The 26375-nt window shown below is 38.0% G+C and overlaps 1 protein-coding gene across 2 annotated transcripts in view; it reads left to right on the top strand.

The window, feature by feature from the left end:
• The first annotated feature begins 11419 nt into the window (after positions 1 to 11419).
• The window catches only part of LOC114476797 (regulator of microtubule dynamics protein 2-like), a 42554-nt gene continuing 27598 nt past the window's right edge, over positions 11420 to 26375 (top strand). Inside the window, exons 1-2 of one of the 2 annotated variants that reach the window (XM_028468721.1) lie at positions 11420 to 11555; positions 16047 to 16504. In XM_028468721.1, coding sequence (XP_028324522.1) covers positions 16056 to 16504 — 449 coding nt within the window. In that variant the 5' untranslated portion in view covers positions 11420 to 11555; positions 16047 to 16055. Of the gene's footprint in view, positions 11556 to 12834; positions 12913 to 16046; positions 16505 to 26375 lie in introns of those variants that run through there. The other variant, XM_028468720.1, reaches the window with a different exon arrangement.

The raw sequence follows: 26375 nt of genomic DNA, 5'->3' as shown, positions 1-26375 counted from the left end.
GTGCTCGATCTGATTTTGTCATCTCTCAGAAACACGCAAGCACACGCACGCGCGCACGCACGCGCACACACACACAAGTCTCATAACTAAACAGAAGTTGAGCCATTAAAAAGTAATCTTACTTAAACTAAGGGAACTCATTTAAATACAATTGACGGACTAAAATCAAGGTTTAACAAGACTTAAACCAATTTGGAAAAATTAATTAAACTAAAACAGTTTAAATAATTAAATTAATGATTAAAGTAAAATACACATTTTACTAAATGATTAATCCAGTGTGATTAAAATTAAATCAATTTGATTAAAAACAATTAAATTGAATAGGAAGTTAATTAAATGAAAGCAACTAATTTAAGAAGGATTTATTAATTAAAATAAGTTTAATAAAAGTTAAACCAGTTTTAATTAAGGCAATTAAATTCAACACAACCAAATTTAAACACAAACCATTCTTAAAAATCAACCTAAAGGAAATTACAACTGAAATAAAAACTGATAAATTAAAACAGAATTTAATTAATTAAAATTAACATTTATTGATTACAATAAATTCAATAGGATTTGAATTTAATTCCAATAAAAACGTTTTTTTTATTGATTAAAATTACCTGTTGATTAATTCAACGAAATTGAATTGAAGTAAGGTTAATTTAAATAAAACTCTTAAATCAGTAAGGACAAGCCTTAAATGAGTAAGAACAATTGTTTAAATTAAACACACCACACCAAACTTTTTCAAGTTTACCACTCAGTTTTATTTACCAAACAGTGAATTGCTAAGAACAGACAAAATAAGATAAAACAATTCACTACCATTGTAACTTTTGAACTTTATTTGAAAAATTAGTTGAAATTTTGAAATTCTTTAGATTTCTTCGTACGATTTTGACCCACAACAAATCAACATGTCTGTCTCCTCAGAAGACCATCCAGCCGAGAACTTAGAATTTCTCCTCACAGAAATCTTAGGGGACGGAAAATCCACAATTGATGCCAAAATCCGAGAATCTCCCCCTCAAGAATTAGGAGACCTTGTGGCCGATTGCGTCACTGCAGCCGTTTACAAAAAACTGAAGGATAAAGAGCTGGTTAAACAGCTTGGCTGTGTAATATCAGCATTCTCCGCCCAGTTAAAATACGAACAGAATCGGGTTAAAACCCTCGAGAGCGAACGCGACGCTCAACTCAAAGCCATCGAGGAACGCGAAGCCCGCTGCGCGAACCTCACGGCCCAGTATGAAGAGACACGTGAAGAAAATGGACTGCTCCAAATGCGCGTGAGTTACCTAGAAGAAGCGGAAGATCAAGTTAATCAATTAATCACTGAGAATAAAGAATTAGAAAAATCCAAAGTGCTACTCGGAGACAAAATACGCGTTCTCGAACATGAGTTCGACACCACAACCCGGGAATTAGACGCCCAAATACACGAGTCAAATGATGGGAAGAAACTCCTCCTTGAGGCAGAAGGGGCGATCAAAGCCTCAAAAGCCAAAACTAAACTGCTTTCTAAAGAATTAGACGCAGAACGAGAGAGGGCTAATGACTTATTACAACAAGTAGCTGACGGTAAAGTAGCTACTGCTAAGGTTCAACGACAATTGAACCTCACCAGGAGAGAGCTCCTAGACGCAAGACGTGAGCTCGGCCAGGCTCTCTCATCACTGTCAATGTCGGAGGCCGATGGCGATCCTGACTCCGACGGTGAAGACGCAACTCGACAAGTCCTGCGCACAACCGACCCACCGGTACGCCCGCAGCGCCAAAGGAGACCCAGGGATGCCTCCGCGGACCCTCCTATTGACGGCGGACCGACGCCCGCCAGGCCCCCTAATAGCAATCGACCATCCAACCGCGACCTGGATAAAATCGCCAGAAACATTCCGAGATTTGAACCAAAGTTCGACGAACCCCAAAATGCTAGAGCATTTTTGAGAGACATTGATTTTTATCTAAAAAGTTATCCAATGGCTAATGTTGAAGATAAAATCTACCTAATCAAAGCAACCTCGAGCAGGCTTGTTAATGATTTCATTGAACGTCAACTACCTCAGGTCAGAAATGATTACACAACACTGTGCCGCCTCATGGTGGATGAATTTTCTGACGCACTTCACCAAACAGGTTTCGACTATGCCCACACCGTTAAACAGGGGAAAAACGAATCACCCCAACAATATTACCACACCTTGCTACAGGCATACTTTGGTAATCGCAACGACCCAGGTATGGAGGAAGAAGAGCAGTTCAAACAACTGTTCCTCAGAAACCTTCACCACAGCACGAGCACCCATCTCGGCGTCGCGGCAGATCCCTATACCATGTCCAGTAAGAAACTTCGCGATCTTGCAATCAGAGGCTTCCTCTTGTACAAACAAAATTCGGCAAAATCCACACCTCGCGAAATGTTCCCGATAAAGAATAACTCTCACTCGCTGCAATTGGAAGGCATTCAAAAGGAACTCATCGTTCCTCAAGAGCATCCACCGCAAGCACCACAGACCCCTCCGCGGTACAACCAGCAACCGTACCATGGAATAAAGCCAAAACGATACCAAGATAACACCGATTATCGAGATTATGCGCCAAAACAAAACTTTCGGCACCAAAATTCCCGCCCTAACTCACACCACCAAGATCGCCGACCGCGACCACCGTGGTATGATTACAACCATTCTGACCAGTGGAGAAGACACGACAACGACCGCCGAACACCTCCACCCAGAAACGAACACTCAAAACCTTGGTATCACAAAAATAATCAAAGGTCATACGACCAGCAGCCAAACAGATCAAGATCAGACGATGAATCTAATGAAATAGAAAGTTTAGAAATTAGGTTAGCTAACCAAATCACTAAAGAAATGGCATCCATCAAGAAAATGTTCGAACAAATGATAGATGACAAAACCTATGATAAACCAAAACAATCAAAACGAAAAAATGACGATGATTCGCCTCGTGCTGTCTTGCTGGTGCAAACACATGCACCAAACCACCATTTTTCCAATGGACATCAGTCCATTGAAGGTGAACCACCAATTCACCAACTCTTGTGCAACCTCTACGAAAGAGGAATCGCCCGAAAGTTTTACATTTCAGCCACTTTTGAAGGTGTGCTTACCAATGAAGCCTTACTCGACACTGGAGCAGACATATCCCTCATGTCCGCCCAACTGTTCAATGAGCTGCGCAGCCTAGCCAAGGAGACCAACCTAAGGTTGATACTCCAAGACTGCCACATTGACATTGAACCTTATGGCGACAACGCCACCGTTATCACGAAGAAGGCTCTCGTACAAGTCACCATAGGTCAGCTGACTCTGGTGCACCCGTTTTACGTCTCAGACCACAACCAGATTCCTCTTCTCATAGGTATCGATCTGCTCAACCGATTTGAGCCCCTGATCGACTTTCAAAACCTGAAAATCTGGGCACAAGTCTGGCAGCCACTGCCGCTGCAGCATGACTCACCCGACGGAGTTCAGTGCTATCAACTGAACCACCCTCAGGCTCTAAAAGAGACCCCCAGCCGGTCTCCGGCCCAAATGCGTCCGGCTACTAAAACCGTAGACCGTACTCTAACGACCAAAAGTACCTCCCTGTGCGCGTTAACCAACAACCCCCTCGCTACCGATGGTCTTGCGTTTCAGAACCGACACATCAACGATGCTCTCGCCAAAGAAAGGGCGCTATCAGGAACACCCTGGTCCTTTGACCCCACCCAGCTCGCTGAGCCCCACCCGTTGTCAGTGAATGCTATTACGCGCTCTCGTGCGGCTGCCGAGACCGACGCCCCATCGTCTTCGCGGGTCATCGCACCGGTAAAACCCGCTTTCACCGACAATGACCCAATAACGTTAAAAGTCTCCTCGGACTTTGCCTCCACACCCAGCCATCTGTTCGCTGCCCGTCGCTCATTACAGACAGTCAAGGGCACCTTGGTCCATGTTTCTGCAGACTCCCAAACGCATGCGTTCGTTGTCCCACAGAACCAAAGGGGGGTGATATTGGCACATGCCCATGACATGCCCTACGCCAGACACAGAGGAGTCAAAACCAAAACCAAGCTAACACCGCTACCGCTTACACCACCCACCAATACACGACCGATCTTGAGAACCACCTCCGAGCTACGTTCGCGTTTGCTCAAAAACACCTCAAAGAGAGCGCGAAGGGCCGTAAAACCTACTACGACCAAAAAGCCTCACAAGAGGAACTACAGGTGGGAGACCGCGTCTGGTATTATAGCGTTGCTCCGCCCGCCGGCAAAACCAATCATCATGCAACCAAATTGAAAAAATAAATAAATAAATAGAAGAAATTTCTTCCCAAATGAACAGGACCCTACCTGGTCACCGATAAACTGTCTCCAGTGGTGTACCAAATAAAGATTCCGAGCACAAAAACCGAACCAAAGCTCAAATGGGTCCACCGAAAACCAAATTAAGCTATACAGAACACCAAAATCAACAGACAAGCCATCAATCGCGAGCTGAATAAACCCTACGAGCCGAAAGATAGCATTCCTAATTAACGTACCAGTCGTCACGTTCAATAACATCTACCACCTCAAGGACGACATAAACTAAGAACTAGGAACTAGAATCCACTACGCTATCTGGTCCCACTGAGGACACACCTGAGGGTCAGGACTTAACCGTGCTGGTTGATCCGTAAACTTCCAATCAGCCATCCCATTGATCAGGCCCCAAACATTAGCATATCTAACACCCTGCTACCGAGACCACAACGCGTCTCATTATATAGGCACAGGCCAAATTTAGCCAGAGCAAAAGAAAGCCCTTCTTTTGCTCTCATTTAGTTTAAGATCCCTTAGGGACTTCTTTTGTGTGTTTAGATGTGATTCTTTTATACCCTGCATGCTTTGTCTTTGTCTTACTGATATGCACCAGGAGTAACTGACCGATACCACGCTGTCTATGTGTTATGTGTACACTTTTATGTTACCCCATCCTGCTGATCCCAAATTACATGTTCGCACCGAGCATCGTTGAGGGACACATAGCAACATATAGTACACACACCTAGTCTGCCTCCCTGATCCACGGGCGCCCACTGCCAAGTGGCACCTTAGAATCGACTCCATGGCCGCCCAACTCCTACCTCCAGGGTCCACGGGCATTAACACCAGGCAATGCTCCAACGCCAGCCACCAGGGGCTCCAGGCTTCAACCTCCGGGGCTCCAGCCTCAAACCTCCAGGGGCTCCAGGCGTCAACCTCCGGGGCTCCAGCCTCAAACCTCCGGGGCTCCAGTCTTCAACCTCCGGGGCTCCAGCCTCAACCACCAGGGGCTCTAGCTTCAACCTCCCAGCGTTGCCTCCAGTATTGACTTCCTGGCAATGCCGCTCATCTCAACGTCAAGGTGAGAGTGATTTCCCTACCCTACAGGGGGAAACACCTCCAATTTCCAACAAGGACGTTGGACTTTTGTCACTCCTGAACTTTCGTCAGGGTGTGTGAGGACCTCAACACACCTTTACCTGTTTCCAGTTTTCGTCAACTTGAAGGTTTGTTCCCTCTTTTGTTCCCCAAAAGAACTATTTGATAAGAGCTTCAAAGCATTGAAACCTTATCAACAGGGGGATTATGTAGGGAACAAAAGCACCTCAAGCATAAATCTTCCCCCTTTGCTAGCAGGAATGAACCAAGGAGCCTGTCTTTGTGTTATCATCGAACTGTTTACACACAACTGCCCCCGTAACTCTGAGATGCAGGACTAACCCCACTATGTGGTCTTTGAACTTCTTACCGGAGCCGCTAAGACTGAACCAGCTATGTGAAGTACTCAGTATGAACCCGTCTTGTACGACTCCCCTTCCGGCCAAACAAAAGGACCAGAGAATCCAAGGACAGTTTTCCCTTATATTACCTCCCTGCGACATTTATGATCAAAGAAGAACATCCCTCTTCTCCCCCTTTTTAAAACAGATACTGTGGGATGCTATAAGTTCAAAGAACGGTCCCAATGCCCTTTGACCCCCTGTGGTGAGATATCACAGGAAGACGCTTACCAGACCTTCACTGAGAGGTCTCCTAGTGAAGAAAGGAGAACAAAGAAATTGTATTATGTTTGAAAAGTTAGAAATGAGAACAACGAACATGTGTTTGACTGAAAAATTACAAATGAAAACATTGTTGTGGAATGATTTCTCCAGAAATTGGAATTACAAATATTGCTGTTCAATCACACTCGTTTCATGCAAGACAATAACCAACAGAATGCTATTTTAAAGTGTTTATCATTTAAAAGTGCTTAAAATTACCAGAAAAACCTCACAAAAGTTAGTTTGAGGTATTTACTGCGACCGTATAGTTAAGAGGAGGCATAACATGATTTTTGACATTTATGTTATGAGTAATTACAGGTAAAATGCATTAATTAGTTCCTAAAGTGATTCGAGGCTATTTCCTAGTCGTGTTTGGTATCAAACTCTTTCGTAATACATGATATTTCAGGATATGATGTTGAAAAGATGTTTTGAAATATGTGGAATTAATTATTAGGCATTCTTTTATGTTTAGAATCATCCCTTGTCGTCTGTCTCTGTCTCACACTCACACACACCCAAGACACACCCACAAGCTGAAAGCAGAGACATTGACCAATCACCGACATGATCACAGAATAATCAACGAAGACGCCTCCTCCAAAAGGCGTCACCAAACGCCCTTTAAAAAAAGACGCGCGACCAGAAACAACAGTTTTGGACGCGGGCGTTCATGCTCACCCGTCTTCCCTCATGTTTCCAGTCTTTCATTTCATTTTTATTTTTAGTTGAAACAGTTAGATTTTGTAATCAACAGCTGCTTGGTTCGGACGAATTCCGCACCCAGTGACGTGCGTAACAGCCGTAAGGAAGCCCGGCCCGCGACCCTTGGGGTTAGCCAAGAGCCATTATCGAAGCCAGCTGCGAAGGCCTAACCGCCCGGATCGGCTGAAGGGGCTAAATTCTGTGGAACCGAAACAGAACCAACGGTGGCACGTCCTGCTACATTGCTTCAACAGCACCTCCAGGTCCAGCCTGACCTCACCTCCAAGGTACAAGAATGAACTTTCATCAGCAACTTCATCCACAATAGATCACATACATATTTCCATAACTACAAACTTACACGCATTAACAACATGCTGCACACACAGTACATCTCATTCATGTTTGTTCGTCTCCCCCTTGTCCGTCCTCCTCTCTTTGTTATGAGCTCTCTTTATTTTATTCTTTGATTTTATGATCTTATTATTGAATATGTATCCTGCATTTTTATTCAATATTTAGTAGACTAGCATCCTCCTAGATTAGTGATTTCACGTTATTACGTATAATCCTCACTTTTATTAGCCTAGAAATGCATTTTATCATGATTTAATTATCCCATTTCAATTGATATTTTGACTGTGTTAATTGTTGACTTTTGAATAAAAGGTTGAACATAATATTTGATTCCTCTGATTCATTAAAGCTGTGACTATGGTGTAGATGTCTGGTAGAATTCACTTTTCCCTGGTTTCACACTGATGAGTTTAGTCTAAAAACTTAGACATATTTCTCCTGTTAAAAGGAGTGGCACCCCGCAAATTTGAAGTAATATTAATAATCATAATTAATATTCTTAGTTATATAACCCATTAATAATAACTCATCTCATCTTCCTACAGTCAAAATAATATCATTAATTATTAGTGACTTGTTAACAAGAAATCTAACATTAAGAAGAGCTAATTTTAAAGACTTTACTGGAGACACTGGTGGACTTTTTGGATGACATGTTATAGGAGTCAAATTTTTATCTCTATAAAGCTTTGAGGGCCTAAACATGTTCACATTCTCATGAAAATGTGAACGCATATTAAGACTGGCACACACACACACACACACACACACACACACACACACACACACACACACACACACACACACACACACACACACACACACACACACACACTAATGACTTATCCTCATTTCACCCACCACTGGAATGAATTTAATGGCCATTTATAAATATACGTATTTCATCTAGCACTGCACAGTCAAAGTATTTCACACATTCATATTTTTTATTTTAAACATACATGGTTTTTTGGTTGTGTTATAAAACAATCTTTACAATAAAGTTGAATCTTTATAGAATGAAATATTCCTCTTAGCAGCCTGTTCACTTGGATGATGTGTTACTATGCTTATGGAAGTTATTAAGAGTTTGTAGAGCTAAGTATATGCTAATTAATTATAGCAGCTTTCATTTGTATGCCAAAAAAATTTGTGTCATAGTTTAACCCAACCGTCATTGAGAGTCATAGCGCCACCTATTGGTAAAAGAAAATCATAGGCATAATCCTTGAAAATGTTCAGCTACGTCCCAACACTTTAAAATTTCTGCCACTCCACGACATGCAACACACCCCAACGTGCACCACGTCCCGACATGCTTGTGGTTGCGAGGGCCCGTTCAATGCTGCTTGCAGCTTTAATTATTCATTTATTTTTTATGTTTTGCTGGTTTTAGAGTTTGAACTTCACCTTTTGGTGTATTTGAACGAGTTGTGGCACAAATTATTATTGATGGATGAAAAAAAGTCTTTGTGCATGTTAAAAAATAAACTGATAAATGTTGCTGTGTACCTCCTGAGAGGTGTTCAAGCACCCCTACGGGAATGCATACCCCAGTTTGAGAAGAACTGTTCTAGTGTATATGCTATTCATGACCACATTGGATACTGACTAAGAACGATGGATGGTTTCCAAATGATTTTCAGTTTTTTCTAAGGTTGCTACTCTTATAATGTCCATAACCTTAGCTGAGATGATAGTGGAGATGAGAGGCAATGCACCAAATTTGTGTTTTGCCTTGTCTTACAAGAAAAAAAAAAGAAAAGAAAAAAAAGCACAAATGATATTGTTATGTTTGGTGACTGATAAATTTGACAACTTTTATCAAAGATATATAGCTATTTTGTGTTGGTATTTAAAATATTTTAAACACAGTGTTAATAATAGATTGCGGATCGGAAGAAAAGTTGTCTTCTTCCTACTTGACAAGGAATGTCTGAGATTGATAATGTCTGGGCTACTCCTTGGCCCTACAGAGGGTATATTGTAATTCTCACAGTTCTCCATTTTATTAAACTCAGGGAGAAAACCTTGAAAAACAAAGTAAAGATAAGGAAAAAGAGTTAGTGAACATATCCAAGCATTAACTCAAATTCACAGAGCTAAATTTAGCTAGAAAACAGCACCAGTCGTTGTTACCTGTTAGAATTGAAAAAACACATGATACTTCAAGAAGATAATTTCTTCAATGCAAAATTATATTTAAAAAAAAAAAATTACAGCTTTCAATTTAAATTTTAGCAAGTCAGGGTGAAAGCTATAGCTTGCTAACATGTCTCCTTAAATCAACTAATAATGCTCACTGCCAAAAATAATATGGGTATTATTGGGTAATAATATTTTACACTGCCAAAAAAGTTTGAATTTGTCAATTTGTTTAAATTAAAATATACAAACTTATCTCAAACGCAGTTTTCATTTAATGACAACTAGAAGGACAGACAACATTTATTTATTAAATCAGTATCCTAGGCAGAAATATTCCCACAATGTCGCTAAAAATCATAGCTGTTATTGTGCTATCATGAAAAAAGCACCAAACAGAATGCATATGTCCAACGTTTGAAGATTCAATGCCCCTCCCATTTATCTAGCATTCACTAAGAAAAATGTCTTTAACTACTCTTAAAATAAGCTTCTAAAACATATGTTTTAGGTAACAGCCCTTTTTTCACGTCAATAATACAGCTGACTTACTCCAAATGTGTGTTTATAATATTATGGGGTTGAGAAAATGTGGTTTACTACTATTTTTTATGAATTCTAATGTTTGAGACCACAGTGACTGAGAACCTTTTTAATGTGTGTTTTCTGTTATGCAGCACAAGGAGAGAGAGGAGGGATTCATCAAAGTTCAGGGACTGCAATTTGTCAGCGTAACGTTTCAATGTTATTTAGTAAGCCATTTAACCTTTCAAAACTGAGTCTTTTTGATGGCAGAAAAAAACTTTTTTGTGCGAGACAGAGCCCCCGTAACTCTCTGAGCGATCGATATCTGCTTTTACATGAACTATAATATCTGATTGTCAGTGCAGACAGGACAAAGGCAGGAAGAATCCAAAGAATTATATTAATTCGCCCACATTTTTGGTATCTGGCAGACCAAAATAGGTTAAATATATAGGTATTGAAACCAATTTATATTTTATTGTCAATGCTGTATCATGATATTCTCATGATTTTCAGGACAAATTTACTCCTAAACCTATAGCTATTTCTTTTTTCAGGCAGAATCAAAAATAACATCATCAAACATTAGCACACGAAGAATATATCTTTCTTTTACACAAGCTTGTCCTACTGATGTTAAATGAAGTATGTAGCCTAGGCTACTAAAGCTATCCAAACAGTGATCATTTAGTATTTAAAACACTCTAAAGTGCCTAAAAGTGCTAAAAAATAACTAAGTCCAAGAATGAACAGCTTTCTTTCCGTCTCCTGCTTATTACTATTCAATGTGTCAGTGTTTGTTTAAAACACATCACATGCATGAAGCAATCTGCTTTTGTGTTGCCAGATAGAACTGATATTTCTTCCCATGAACTGTCAAAACCACCAAATGTAGCCTACACTGCCTCCTTTCAGAAACTCTAAACCCAACCTGGCAACACACCTTCTGCAGTGATTGCTGCTACTCTGTCACAACTTTAATAACAGTAGCGTCTTACTTCCCCAGTAAAATGAATTAAAATGTGTTTATTTATTGCTTACTGTTTCATTTTTATTCAGGCCTATTGATTAATTGATTATATAACACACACACACATACACACACAGTTGCTGTAGAATACCCATTGGGAGTTAATATTTTGTGTCATGCTCAAGGGCACTTTTGTAACCTTCTGATCAAAGTACAACTACAAAATACATTTGTTTATGTTTGTTTAAAAAGATCAAGATTTTCCAGAAAAAAACACAACAAACATGGTTGTCTGCATACAAGGCATTCAGAATAACTAAATGCTATTCATTAACAGATTAGCTATATGCAAGTTTTATAACAAATTATATGTTCAAGCTACAGAGACAAGAAAATAATATGTTGATTTTTTATATATATATTTTTTCTCTTAATCAATAGCAACCTTTCGGAAAAAAAGACATTGTGATCGTCAATGTGTTATGACTGTGTACTTTTGGCTAAAATAAAATATCATTGAATGAGTAAAAAGGCATGTTGTGCAAAGTAGATGTGTAAGGTTTTCCTCTTGGTATGAGCCTATGGTGAAGGGTTACATGTATAAATAGAGAGTGCAATAGTTAATTATTGTAACTCTCCCTCCAACTGAATTGAGCAGAGGAAGCTCCAGGTTCAAGGTTGGCTTGATAAGTCTGGCTTTGGGGAAAGTTTGTTATTCTGCTGCAAGTTCTGCACAACTTTCCTTTGGAGAACACACAAGTGGAACGCAGATCCAGTGGTATGTAGTTACCTAAGCTTCCTTTATTTAAGAACACAACAGATAATTTTGCTTAACTTTAATGTTTGGTGACGTGTTATGTCATATTATTTTAAACTAAAGATCATTTTATTACAAAGGAAAGAAAGAAAACATACAATTTACAGAATAAGTTCTTGTTACTGTTACTTTTGTTTCAATAAAAAACCTCTGAATAGAAATTAAAGTTTGTAACCCAGGTGAAGTGAACTTTGATCAATTGATATATTATCTCCTGTTGACACAAAGATCGACCTTTGTCAGGTCGAGAGTAACTGTCAATGTACAACTAAGCTAATAAAAACATTGACCATTTATGAGAAGATATACACACTTTTCAATACACAACAATAGCTTCAGATCTAATGTGTTTTTCATTTGTCCAGAAGGTGTTGGAAATTTTTTTTATGTAAACTTGTTAATACTACTTAAGAAATATTTCTGTTTACAGTCAAACAAAAGTAAGATTCAACAATGCAAGAACTCCACAACAGATCATTCATAAATTATGTGTTATTTAAAAACATATAAATAAAACAAATGCATTACGGATGGATATTCAATTTACATACTGTCCAAAAAGACAGAGGGACACAATATAACAAACACCAACAAACTGGCTATCTATTATACTCAAATGTATAATTACACTGCAGTTTTCTGGCCATTGACTCAGCTTTCATTGCTTGCTCTTTTTTTTGTTGTTTTTTTTTTTTTGAAGTAGCTAAGAGCATATTTATATTGAGCATTGGTGACCTTTTTGTGCCTCTAGGCATGTAGATGATAGCATTAAATCATCTACATGCCATGTACGCACACAATAGGGTACAATTTCCTCTTGTGTGAGAGAGCTCCAGTCCATGCAATATCTACTTTGATTGTCATAATTTACTGTCAAAGGCAAAGCCTGAAAATTAATTTCCATCCCAAAAGGTGAATGATCAGTTGTAGATAGCTCATAAAAATGCTTATGTCTGTCAGTGAGGCATGTGCATCTGCTGTAGCATGACAGTGATTCAACCAAGAGGTTATGTGCCATGCCTCACTTACAAATGGACTTTGGATGACAGAATTACCACATTATCCTCACAAAACTGATTCAAATGATTAGCAAAAAGTGACTTTGTGTGTCTCTTTAAATTTGCTATGTAACTTGTTTATTTAATCAACTTCATTTTTTTTTTCTAAAATAAATTATTTTATTGTACCGGAGTGTTTGTGCGCCAATCCGGAACTCTTAACTCTTACGTCACACAGTTCTCAGGGACCGTTTAAGATGTAACACCAGAGAGCTGTGGTGGAGTAAACATTAGCTGTGTGCTACCTGTGAAGCTGTGAGGTCTGTAAAAATGTTGAATTATGCTTTTTTATAGCCACACATTTGTCTCCTAATGAAATATCCATTTTAATTTGCATTAGCTGTTCAACCATAGTGACGTATTATTAATATTTGTTTGAGTACATTCAAATCTAGGCTGATCTGAGCTAAAATGAAAGCAAGGTTGTCATGGACAGTTTATTATTATTATTATTATTATTATTATTATTATTATTATTATTATTATTATTATTTACACCAGTGGCTGTCATATGGCATGATGATTCTGATTATGAGTTTATCCAGGATTGTCTGTGTGAAGCCTTAGTAACGCAGTGCAGTGGACTGTAGACGGAATAATAATAATAATAATAATAATAATAATAATAATAATAATAATAAGAGGAGAGATCTGTTTGACCTTTGACCTGTTTCATTTATTAATTTGAAGGATGGTTGAAATAATTAACTTCAGTCTTCTAATGTGTTTCTAGTGTTACATATGCTCAACTTCTAAAATTTGTATTATTATACTTCTAATATTCTATTATTAATATTGTTATTATTATTGTGTTTAACTAGTACTCAATCTACCAAGCACAGCAGGTTATTCTTAGTATTTTCAGTGTAGTGTAAGTGTAAAATGACGTTTTTAAGGTTACTATACTGGGATACTTTGTGAATAATTAGTTAAAAATAATAAATGTTTGGTTTCTCTTTTCCATGTATAATACTTGTTTCTTAAATGTAGTGTCTCTTCACAGGTTAGACTAGCACTATTATTACGCTGCTTGGCAGCGTAGACATGGTTTGATGGGAGCTGTTACAGCTGGGCAAAAAAATGATTTATGGATTTATCAAATTTGTAGATAGAAACAGATTTTATTTTGCAAATTTGAGTTTAAAATATATATATATATATGTATATATATATATTATTTTGTATTTATTTTTTTCCGTCCTTGTGGGTTATCGTACCGTAGCCCCCTCTTTGTTTACATGTGTTTACCCTCTGAGTAGGCTATATGTGCGCTACAGGCATGTTTAATTTTTATTCGCACTATGCTGAGATGCTATGGGAAGAGTTTATTATTTTTTCAATTGTAATGTTATGTGTTATAAAAATGTGGAGTTATCTGATTTCTTAATCAGAAAATTTAGGCTACTGTGAAGTTGCTGTTGGACTTTTGCTTAAACCTGGGTTAAAGCTTGAAATTGTTGAATGACAGAGCTTCATTTACTTTTTTATTTTGGGATTGTTCTATGCATTTTAACTCTGCAGGACAATCACAGAAATAAAGTTGCACTTTTGACAATATATCTGCTTGCCACAACCCGAGCGAGACCCCTGATCCCTACTGAGATACTACAGTCCCCTCCAAAAGTATTGGAACAGCAAGGTCAATTTCTTTGTTTTTGTTGTATACTGAAAACATTTGGGTTTCAAAACATGGATATTAGGGGTGTCCCGATCCAATAGTTCGATAGTCAGACAGCCAGAAAATGAATGTCGGATTTTATTGGACTGCATCTAAAATCTCAGATATAAGCGGACAATAAGCAGACCATTTTCTGCTCCAACTTACTTCATGCTCGGACTGCAATAAGTGGAGATGGAGGAGTAGTAAGGGTAGTCAGCAGTTTAGTTAAATGACTGATTATCATTTGTTTTCTGCTCTTGTTATTAGACATGTTTATTTTGTTTACACTATATATATATATATATATATATATATTAGTGAAGACTAAGAGCAACGATTACATTGTTTTGGGTACAGTCAGTGAAACTGGAGATGTGAACTCTCAACTTTGAGCAGTGGACAGTGGACAATATTGTGTTGTTGTTTTTGTCCCCGTCCTCAGTTGTTCCCACCATATACTGACAGCAAAAAATAAATGAAGTGAACTTGAATTGTTTGCACTTTTAAAGTATAATTTTTTTTTATTCGATTTATTTAGGTTATTTTTCAGGGTCTTGTGATTTATTTTTTTATTTATTTTATTCAATTGTAGAATGCTGTAGACATTATTTTGAAGGTTAAAAATTATGTAACCAATTGGTTAATAATAAATGGGTTAGTTTCTCTCATACAGTACCTACTGTTGCTGACTATTGTTCTCTGTTTGAGTAACATCACTTGATCACGCCTTTTCTAACATTCCACACTACAAAATAAGTAATAAAAGTATGTATGATTTGTGCTCATATTGTATCGACATCGGTATCGGTCAATATCCAAGGCTGCAATGTCGGTATCGTATCGGAAGTGAAAAAGTTGTATCGAAACACCCCTAATGAATATGAGACAAAAGTTCAGAATCAGAATCAACTGCATTGGCCATGTAATGTATGTTATACACATGAGGAATTTGACTCGGTGAACTGTGCTCTCTCTGTTCCAGCTTTTATTTCATGGTATTTACATCTAAATGGGAGTGGTGGCCTAGTGGTTAAGGATGCTGGGCTTGTAATCGGAGGGTTGCCGGTTCAAGCCTCACCTGGGCCGTCACTGTGGGATGTTGAGCAAGTCCCTTGACCCCAAACTGCTCCCCAGGCGCCGCAAAATGGCTGCCCACTGCTCCTCAGGGATGGGTTAAATGCAGAGGACGAATTCCATTGATGTACAAACATTACATGGCCAATTAAAGGCGAAAGCCCCCCCGATTTTTAAATGTGTTAAACATCTCAGGACAGAGCATCTTTTGTTTGAACCCACTCACTTTTCAAGTGAGCAAAAGTAACAGGAACAGACTTTATTAAATTAATTAATGTATTAATTAATTCTGAACTTTTGTCTCATATTCATGTTTTGGAGGGGACTGTATATGGTACACAGGAAGCCTCTATCATAAGAATTTAAGGTGCTGTTGAGCTGTTGATTTTCCTCCTCAGTTTCTCCATTCCACTCTACTGCCTGCCTGCTAATACCTCTCAGCGAAGTCATTTAGACAATAGTTTAAACAATTCAATCAATACGTAAACTCTAAAAACAAATAAACTAGAGCATGTTTAATGAGAAAACCATTTAATTAAACAATTCTGTATAAATAGAAAAAAAAAGTTTAAAAGTGATTAAAATAAATGGTGAACGGAGTTCTATGTATTTAATTGTGTGTTGTATCATTCAAAGACTCTTTAATCTTTTTTGATGCAGGCCTTAAGGATGGCCCACTCATCCAGCAAGGTGCTGGTTCTTGGTGCGTTAACTGGGGTGGCTGGAATCAGCTTGGCTGTGGTGTGCTATCGAGGTTTCAAATCCAGGAGGAGAGCCTCATGTCCTGCCTACAACTTAAACTGCACCAACGTAGAGGGTCCTGGCATGACGGTGGTGGACGGACTGGGGGGTTTGCAACATGGTCAGGCCGAGGTGCTGGATCGCCTTGAAGCTCTGATTCAGTGCGTGTCCGAACTGAAGGATGAGATGAAGGCACTGAAAAACGCTCTGCCAACGCTGACAGACCAAGTCCGAGTCGAGCTGGGGGGACGAGAAAAGACCCGTCGTGTCAGTACTCTGAGTAGGACCACGCCAACACGAAGGAAACGTTTGGCAGGCGCCGTCAGCGAGGGCAGGGCCGAGGCGCTGAGCTCAGAGGACGCTGAGAGCGAGGGAGGGTGAGTTTGTCTAATCACTGAATAGACACATGTTGTTTCCAACTCATCACATATTTTTGTTCCTGTCCAGACACACACTTGGTTAGCTTTTTCTTGATCCCAATGATGCACACAGAGATTGTAAATACTCAAAAAAAACTTTATACTTGCCTTCAGGCTTATAGTTTTCACACTACATGCCACCCAATGTACACTTCTCCCCTGACAGACTTACATCAACTAATAATTGTGGTTTAACTTAAAAGACTACAGCTTGGATGGATAATTGTTCCACTGCTGATTTTTTTATTTTTCATTTTTCAATTTACAAACCTTTTTTGGTTTGTGGAAAAAGGGATTAAAATCTCAATGATCTATTTACCTAGGTAAATAAAGGATACATATTTCCTGTGCTTCAATAATTCTAACCAAGGTGGAACAAAGTAATAGAAATAAAAACAACCCAGTTTATTTTTGTACTACAATTCAGCAACGGTTATCATGTTTTTTTCAGGCACCATTCTATAGCATACTCAAATAAATATGCTACCCATTTTTTGGGGAAAATGCAGCAAATATTCAAAAAAAAACAAAAGAAATTTCCTACTGTAGCACACAGTTTATGACTCACATGGATGTTGTTTACTTGAGTTTGTGCTATATTTGGCGACTTTCTACATTTTTGAATAGGGACTGAGGGAACGATTCACTCAACTTCCGATACGATTCACGATACTGGGTTTAAGATATGATTCTCTCACGATTTATTTTACAAAATGAGACTGTAGACAAATGATGATATAATATAAAATATTTCTTTTTTTTTTTCGGGAAAATACTGTACTATTTTCCTTTTATTTTTCATTTCTCAAAAGAATCCCTTGATAAACTATTCAAAACAATGCAATTTAAATAAATAAAGGAATAATACAAATGAAGAAGAAGCCTATTAATTTAATTTCTGGTTCTATAGTAAACAATGCAAAACTGCATAATAGTTCTTTTTCTTTTTAAAAGTGCGACTAAAAATTTTTTTTGTGCCTTAGCAATTTGACTTTAAAAAAAAACAGTCATTGCACTGTATTTACGTCAGATGTTTGTTTGGACCAGCAGAGGACGCTGGTAACCCAGTGGTCATTTGGCATGCAGATATTCTTGCAGTGAAGAAGAGATGCTATGCGCTAGCAGACAGAGCTAATAGAAAAATGTGACTTTTACAGATATTCACGTAATATTACATACAATATATTCTTTCGGTGCTAAAGGGGTAAGGAATCATTTATGAACATGTTTAAGAGTAGAAGGCGGCCAGAAAGAGAGTAGTAGGAGATTCCTCTCGCCACCTCCGCTTCTGGACAAGATAAGGATGTTTAAAAAAAGTACTGCGATTCAATTTTCAGAGAATCAATATGAATCGTGATACCTTTGAATCGATTTTTAACTGCCTTACGATTAATTGTTACATCCCTTTTTTTTAATTGGTTATGAAAGTGAATAATGCTAACGTACAGTCGGAGGAGAAGTGATCTCTCCCCTGTCACTGACACACACACACACACACCCGTGCTGCTGCTGGCTCTGAAGAAGTAGTCCTCATTAAGTAGGGATCGCATTGTTTATTAGTTTCAGTGTACTTATTAATCCACTTTCAAATAATTGTTTTAAAGCAGTCATCTCAAAAGTGCCTGAAACATACATAGGAGATCTTTTTGGGATGAGGGCTGCTTCCAAAGATAACCGCCAAGCATTGTTGACAAATTATTTCATCCAAAAGAGGGCTGTTTTCTTTGCATTCAAATATAATTTTTCTCGCTGAAAGCATTTTTGTAAACTAAAGGCAGGCAGCTACTATGGTGAGCAGAGTAAACCTATCAACACACAGTTACAGTATCTCTCAGCTGTTCGCTGTGACAGCAGCTGTTTTAACGAAGCCGGAAGCGGTGGAGGGGTGCTAGTTTTATTCACATTTTTATTTATTTTTAATTTTTAATGTGTACATTAATGAGTACAGACAACATAAACCATGGGTTTTCTTACAAAAGTATTCAAAATAAGTAAATTAAAAGCTAATTCTGTGGAGGCGGCCACTGTGGACTGAACTAAGGAAGAGAACATAGGAGGGGTCCCCAAGGCGGAGGCTCGTCCCTCCGAGCATAAAGGCAGGAAAATGGCTGCTAGCAGGAGATTTAAAGATTACTCAAAAATATGTGAATAAATCAAAGACACACTGGAGGTTTGTTTTTCAGGAGGGAATGACACACTAACATGATATATAGTTTGAAAAAGTGATTTTTACATGATATCCTCCTTTAAAATGTAACTCACCTGCTCACAGTCACTGGGAACTCATCAGATATGGATTATTAAAGGTTTGCCTTAGTTTGATTTCCAGTCTATATCGGTTTTGTAAAGGAAGCATCTTAAACTGTACAAAACTCATGTCACCAGAACTCACATGCCAGTGTTTTTCTGGTAAAAATATGTTTTAGGTATAAGATGTCATGAGTGTTCTAAAGAATGGCAGGGTGATAGATAACATGAATTTAACCAAAGTCTTCTTGATTATGCTCTATATATTACCGACATGATCTTTAAAGACAGCCTATTGCTTCACATTCTATATCTTTATTTATGCCCATTGTCCACCCCTATAATGTTATCAAAACCTCTGTGATGTTTTCCACTAAGTTTGAGTGTGTTATACACTTGTCTTTTTAGACTTATGTTTTTGCATGAGTAGAAATTATTTAGGAACAGACAGGGTCGATGTTTACTCCCCATTCCAGTCTGGCAAAATAATTTGCCTAAAATGCCTTGGTATGGGCGCAAGGTGGTTAGCACGTCCGCCTCACAGCAAGAGCATCCTGGGTTCAAGTCTTGGGGTGGACACTTGTGTCCTTTCTGTGTGGAGTTTGCATGTTCCGTCTGTGGGTTTCCCCCGGGTATTCCGGCTTCCACTGTAGGGTTGGGATCCTCTGGGTACCTCACGATACGATACTCAATACAAAGCTCACGATATGACGATACTGCAATTACCGATATATTGGTCAGCAATCAATCTACGATGATCCATGACATAAAAGGGAAAATTAAATTGTTTTTACAATTTTTATTTTTTACCCCTGAAAGAAAATAAATTGGAAAAGGTGTCCTATGAACAGTGACACTATTTTAGTGCAACATTTCTGTAAATAAGTGTCAACATACCAATGTAAACAAATAAGTATCTCCAATAGTGCTTTCTGTAAACAAAAAATAGGGTCTTTCTAACCAGTGACACCATTATAGTGCAATATTCCAGTAAACAATATATTGGTTCCTTCAACAAGACGTACCTGCACATTTTAGTGAAAAAGCAGAAATGTTTTTGGGAAGAAAAAAAAATAAAAAATTGATACTTAGCGGGACCGTATCGATAATCGATCATGCGGAAAAATATCGTGATATATCGCCGTACCGAGATATTGTCACACTCCTAGTCCCAGGCACTTCTCAAAAATCACTTTTGCTAATAGTAGTGTCCCCCCCCAACACACACACACGTGCACACACACACGCACGCACGCACGCACGCACGCACGCACGCACGCACACACACACACACACACACACACACACACACACACACACACACACACACACACACACACACACACACACACACAAAAGACATTTATTTATGTCCACCCCTGTAATGTTTACAAAACCTCTGATGGTTTTCCACTAAGTTCGAGTGTGTTAAACACTTTATTTGTGCTTGGGTAGAAATTATTGTTTTATTTAATATACTTCACTCCCCATTCCAGTCTGGAGAATTATTTTGCCTAAACTGCCTTGGTATGCTGAAGCCTTAACAGTTCTTTTCCTTGGAACTGAGGGAAAAACAATTAATAAATAACATAACCTTACATCAAAAGCTTCTCCATTTACCATTTTTGGATATGGCCATTTCATATAATTCTTTCAGAACTCTTTTGAGCTGTTTTGTTGCTGTTGTTTTTTTTTTTTTTTTTTAACTTAATGCCAGCACAAATTGGATGATTTATATTTTCCTCCAAATGCTCAATTTTTGTTTAATTCCACTAACAGTGGAGCATGCGGTAATCAGTTAATTTAAACTATTATTTGGAGGAATGTCTTTCATCGTTTCACAATATCATTTGAGACAAATTTTGTAAGCTAAAAAGCAGGAGGCCTAGTTTTAACAAAGATCTAGTAAAATGTAAACAAGGAGATGACATATTACCACTGCACACTGTGAGATTTACTATGGCCCTGATCAGTCCACGCAATTATGGAGGATAATTGACAGTCACTGACCTTTTCCTATTTGAATATGAAATTATATTGAGTCATTCTTCAAGTCTTCAACCTGAATGACTTTATACTATTGTTATGAATGCTAAGAAGTACTTGTGCTTGCACATTTAATGGCAATTGTGCCCTTCCTCTTTACCACAATAATTAGTTCACCTGTTTGAACCTCTCAGTTTTATCTGTGACAGGTTGTATATTTTGCCTCAGGTGATGCAGAGTCATAAAGACTAATAAAGAAACTGGTCTTTTACCTTCTTGAACTCATGCCAACCTAAGGTTTGTGTTCCTCTTTACTGAGCTACTAGTTTAAACCTCAAATCTAACCTGGGCCACTGTGGGATGTTGAGCAAGTCGTCTCACCCTAACTGCTTGTAATGTACGTCACTTTTGGATCTAATCAATTAAACTGTAATCCTGTTATGAAGTAAACAAACTGGATGAAATAGGTTACGATGATAATCCATGACAATTTTTATTGTAAAGTTTTATCTGGATTTCATTTGATTCAATTTCACTTTTCAGCATTCAAACGCTGCGAAATATTTCAAATCATGACAAAACCTGAGAGAACACATGGCAAAAGATGCTTTAGCACAAATCTCTTCCTTTTCGGATCTTGAAAGCAGTTGTGCCTGTTGGTCGATTGCTTAACCTGTCTTAACTTCAGCTGCATATTTGACAGAAGCAAGCCACACAAAGCATGAACAAGATGCCATAACAACAACGCAGGGTGCAGCCGCATCCAAAACACTCAGGGTTTAAAGTGTGTGGCGATCCTTAGATCAGAGCCCTTTAATATGCTTTCAATGAAATTTCTATAGCAAATACCAAGCCCAGTACGCAGACTAAACATGGTGCACACCCACAATAGTTATTCTTCTTTGTGTTCACTGTTTCTTCTAAGAATCCCATGGGTCATGTTGGAGTGTGGGAGATGTTGTTATTAATGACACTGATCTTTAATACAATGCTAAATGTATAAAATATAATCCTTCTAGAATATTACACATGTAAAACGAGTGTTAACAGGTTAAAACTGATAAGAAGGAACCCTTGTTTTTCTGTTGTGGCTCATCATTTTCTTGTGGGGGTACTTGTCGTTTTACATGATCAATAGCTTGGTATTGTTATGGGTAATCTACATTACTTGGAATGGGTATAAGTCAGTTCGTAGGTATTAACACTGGAGTCAGATGAGTCTTCTTTTATTATTTCAGCTCACATTGCCTCTACTTAACCCTCATGATTTGCTTGGGGGTGCAGACAGAGACGTACGGCTGCCCTCTTCCAGCTGTGATCCTCTGGATTTGAGTGATGGTTCTCTGTGGAATCAAATGCTCCTAATTACAGTTTGGGGTTATTATGCTCTAAAAGAAATAACACACCCGTATGATTAAAGAGCCTACCCCGCCACTCCTATGTTCGTGTGAGCGAAAGGTGTGGAGGTGAAGTGGAAATGATGCTGTGAGGAAATTCCAGCCCCTTAGGGAGTGTGTAAGTGTTCCCTCAGAGGAGCCGGTAAACATCTCTAATCCTCACATCCTTTTTAAAGGGCTCTCCATGTCTGTTCCACTAGCTTAGTGTCATAAGATCCCCAGATAATTTACCTCTTGGTTAGGGCTTCTAGAAGTTTGTTCAAATCCAAAGCTTTATATTCGAGACAATATTATTAGAATTTAGTGCTAGCCTCGTTGTTAAGGAAGTTGGCTTGTTCAGAAGAGGTCAGAGTACATTACTCCAGTTTGAAAGTCTTTACTCTGGTTCCCAGAAAAGACTGTGTGAATAGGTTTGGTCCAGAATCCATCAGTGAGATGCTAGTCAGGTATGAACCTAGCAGGTCTCTCAGATCTATGGACACAGGTCAGATAGTTGAACCCAGAGTTCACAGCAAACATGCTGACGCTGCTTTTAGTTGTTATGCTGCAAAGAAGTAGAACAAACTGCAGCAGAGCTGAAGTCAGCATCCAATGTGAACATCTTTAACTCCAAGGTTTTTTTCTCTACTGCATATGACTGAGAGGGAGATTTTTAATCATATTATTGTTGATTTATTGTTTTTACTGCTGATTTTAATGTTCTTATTGATTTTTAATAGGGATGTCCCGATACACCTTTTTCTCTTCCAATACAATACCGATATTACAGCCTTGAGTATTGGCCAATACCAATATCGATGCGACACGATATCAGCACAAATCATCCATACTTTTATTACTTATTTTGTAGTGTGGAATGTTAGAAAAGGCTTGAGATTAGTCAAACAGAGAGCAATAGTCAAAGATTCAAGTTCACTTCAGTTATTTTTTACAAAAACAGACCGATATCCAATATCAATATTGGATTGGGACACCCATAATTTTGAAATTGTTAAATGTTTTCTGTTGCACTTTTTAATCATGTATGTGTATGAAATGCGCTATACAAATACATTTTCCTACATTCCTTGTAAGCAGAGGGTCATCAGTTTGTGTCCAATGTGGGCCATTACTGTGGAACCTTGAGCAAGTCCCTTAACCCAAACTCTAAACCTTTAACTGCTACACCGTGACTGCCCACTGCTCCTCAGGGATTGGTTAAAAGCAGATAAGACATTTTGTGTATGTACCTGTACATATTTGACATTTAAGTTGATATTATTATTATTATTATTATTATTATTATTATTATTATTATTATTATTATTATTATTATTATTATTATTATTATTATTATTTGCAGCTGGTGTAAACATCATTGGGTATTTGGCTGTTTTAGCAAATCGTGTTTTGAAGTTGTACAGTGTGGGCCTAATGTGACTCCATCATCAGTATTTGGGAAACTCGAAATTCTTTTGAATTACAAATTATTTTGTTCAGGCCTTAAGTGTGAATCTAGATTCCCAGGAGGGGGCAGCATCTAAGTATAAACAAGGACTTTAAAAAGTCAAACAACCAGCTCTGCTGCCCAACATTAGAGATATCCAACAAAACACTGTTTTATTGGTGATTGCTTTGAAAATAATTAACTTTATCTTGTAGCATCAAATATTTAGTACTTTTATACATGTTTTGCCTGTTTGTCACGGAATCTCGCGTGCAGCCAATCTTGGCAAAGCAGTCTACCTGTTCTCAGTGTGTAGTTCTGCATATTACTGCTACAGATGTCAGCAAACAACTGAACAATTAGTGTGACGTGTGACATATTGTCAGAGTTATGCATTGGGACGTGTCAATCAAAACGGAGTATGTCAACAGTTTCAGCTGTTTACTCACTCTTCATGTGTCACGATGACTTCCTCAAAACTACCTCTCAGCAGGTAAAGAGACACATCAATCACACTGTCGACTCGCCAAGCTGTCAGAAGCCTCATTTCCAAGTATCTTGTAGGAACTTGTATTTCCCACTGAGTTCCCACTGAGCTTATTCACATCGCAATGCTGTAGCTCAAGGACATTGCAGCTTCTTTTTATTTCCCTTTTCACAAAAAAACAGCACTTGTGACATTGGATAGTTGTTGATTTAAGCAAGATGTTTTGTTTTGCGACGGGCAAGCCTGATCAACTCAGAGAAATGTTTAAAAAGAGAGAAAGGAACTCATTGTCTGCTTTGTGATTAAAAGATTTAGTCTGACTTTGCTGTGACGTCTTCAATGTGTTCCTCTGCAGCTGTATTAATTCAGAGGTTTACATATATCTCCTAAAATTAATTGCTCTATTAAAGCTCTTTCGAACAAATACTTTAATTGACTGTAGTTTTGAAATGGATAATGTATATCTTTTAAGAGCACTCATTCAGCCCCCACAGCTTCAACTTCTGAACTTTGCTAAAGAAAGTCACTTCATGTTTTCTTCTTGTATTTAGCTCATACCTGTCAAGTTTTACATTTGAAAATAAGGGAAATTTTCTTGCACCCACTACCAGCCGTCCGACCCGCCCAACCAAGCTCCCGCATCCCTCATATTTTAAGACGGGTGTACAAGATATCTAAAATACCCACTTGTCAACCACATACTAAATACAATTAAGTGATTAGAATCTGGTAGGTCGACCTTTATTAACATTGAAATGCTGTGAACATTCCTACTTGGGCTGGGCAATATGGACCAAAACTCATATCTAATATATTTTCTCAAAATGGTGATATATGATATAAATCTAGATAATTTTATCAAATAAAGTCTGACCAGAAAGACAATTCTGGGGTTAAATTTGCTGATGCAAAATGCTACACAGGGACATTTATTAACAAACTGCTGCACAATATGTGCATTCAGAAATCCATCTAACTGAGCTTTACATGTTGATATGAGAAGTAAAAGCAGCGACTCCTAAAACTAGTATTTTGATATATAAGCTTTAAAATAAGCTATATATACAGTATATATATACTGTATATATATATATGTATATATATATATATATATATATATATATATATATATATATATATATATATATAGATAGATATATGAAATATTCTAGTTTTCTATATCGCCAAAATAGAAAACTCGATACATGTTGAATCTCAATATATTGCACAGCCCTAATTCCTAAGTTATAAAACAGCCTAAATAAAAACATAAATGTGTATATGAAGCACATGTGTTTATTTAATGTACTTACTGTTTATATACAAGTCAACACGTTGCATATTTACTGTTAATTTCACATTGTCTTTAAGTTAGACATTCATATTTTATTTTCATTATGTTTTTTATTTTAATTTCTCATGCTCACTCGTGGTTCTCTGGTATTCACTAATGACTTATTAGACACATTTGTTGCAGTCTTTACATTCTTTAACACTTTATAAAGCAGTTTACATTTGTGGAGCTTGTGATTGGCTGGTTTTTCATGGTGACTTACGTCGTTCCTTCCGCTGTGGTAGACGTTGAAATGTCAGTTATTAATCTAACAGAACGTGTAACTGTGTCCCATCCTACTGCTCTTTAGGAAGATAAACTCTCTGTTACATTTCACAACGTATTTACACGAGTTCTCATCAGGGCGATGCCTTCCGTCTTCAGGTCAGGGTCTCCTAAAGACCCCTAAAACTAAATTTAAGACCAGAGGAAACCTGGCGTTCCAGGCTGTAGCTCCCAGACTCTGGAATAACCTGCACCAGTCTCTCAGGGAGCTCAACTGTGTGGACACTATTAAAAAAACTGCTGAAGACTACACTTTACAGAAAAGCTTTTAGTTAACTGGATTTTAATTTTTATTTGTCCTTTAATGTTGCTGTTCTTGTGATGTTTATGCACTCTTGTTTTATTATTCTGTTGTGTTACACTTGTACTTTTCCCACAACTCTGTACAGCACTTTGTGATTTTATCTGCAAAAAGCGCTTTATAAATAAACTACTTACTTACTTACTTTGTTTTCATCTCTCTCTCTCCTGAGTTGTTTCCGGGTTTGTTGCCGCTGTCAGCACTAATCTTGCGAGAGCTGCCACCCTGGCCATTTCAGGTGGCAGTTCTCGCGAGGCTAGTGATGCCGTTCAGTTAAGTAAGGCATCTTTTAATTATTATGACATTAAAATACGGGATATTTACAGGAAAATAATAATACGGGAAGATGGCGGGAAAGAGGGGTAAA

This window comes from Gouania willdenowi, chromosome 15 (assembly GCF_900634775.1).
Source record: "Gouania willdenowi chromosome 15, fGouWil2.1, whole genome shotgun sequence".
Lineage (NCBI taxonomy): Eukaryota > Metazoa > Chordata > Actinopteri > Blenniiformes > Gobiesocidae > Gouania > Gouania willdenowi.
This window is presented reverse-complemented; position numbering and strand designations above follow the sequence as displayed.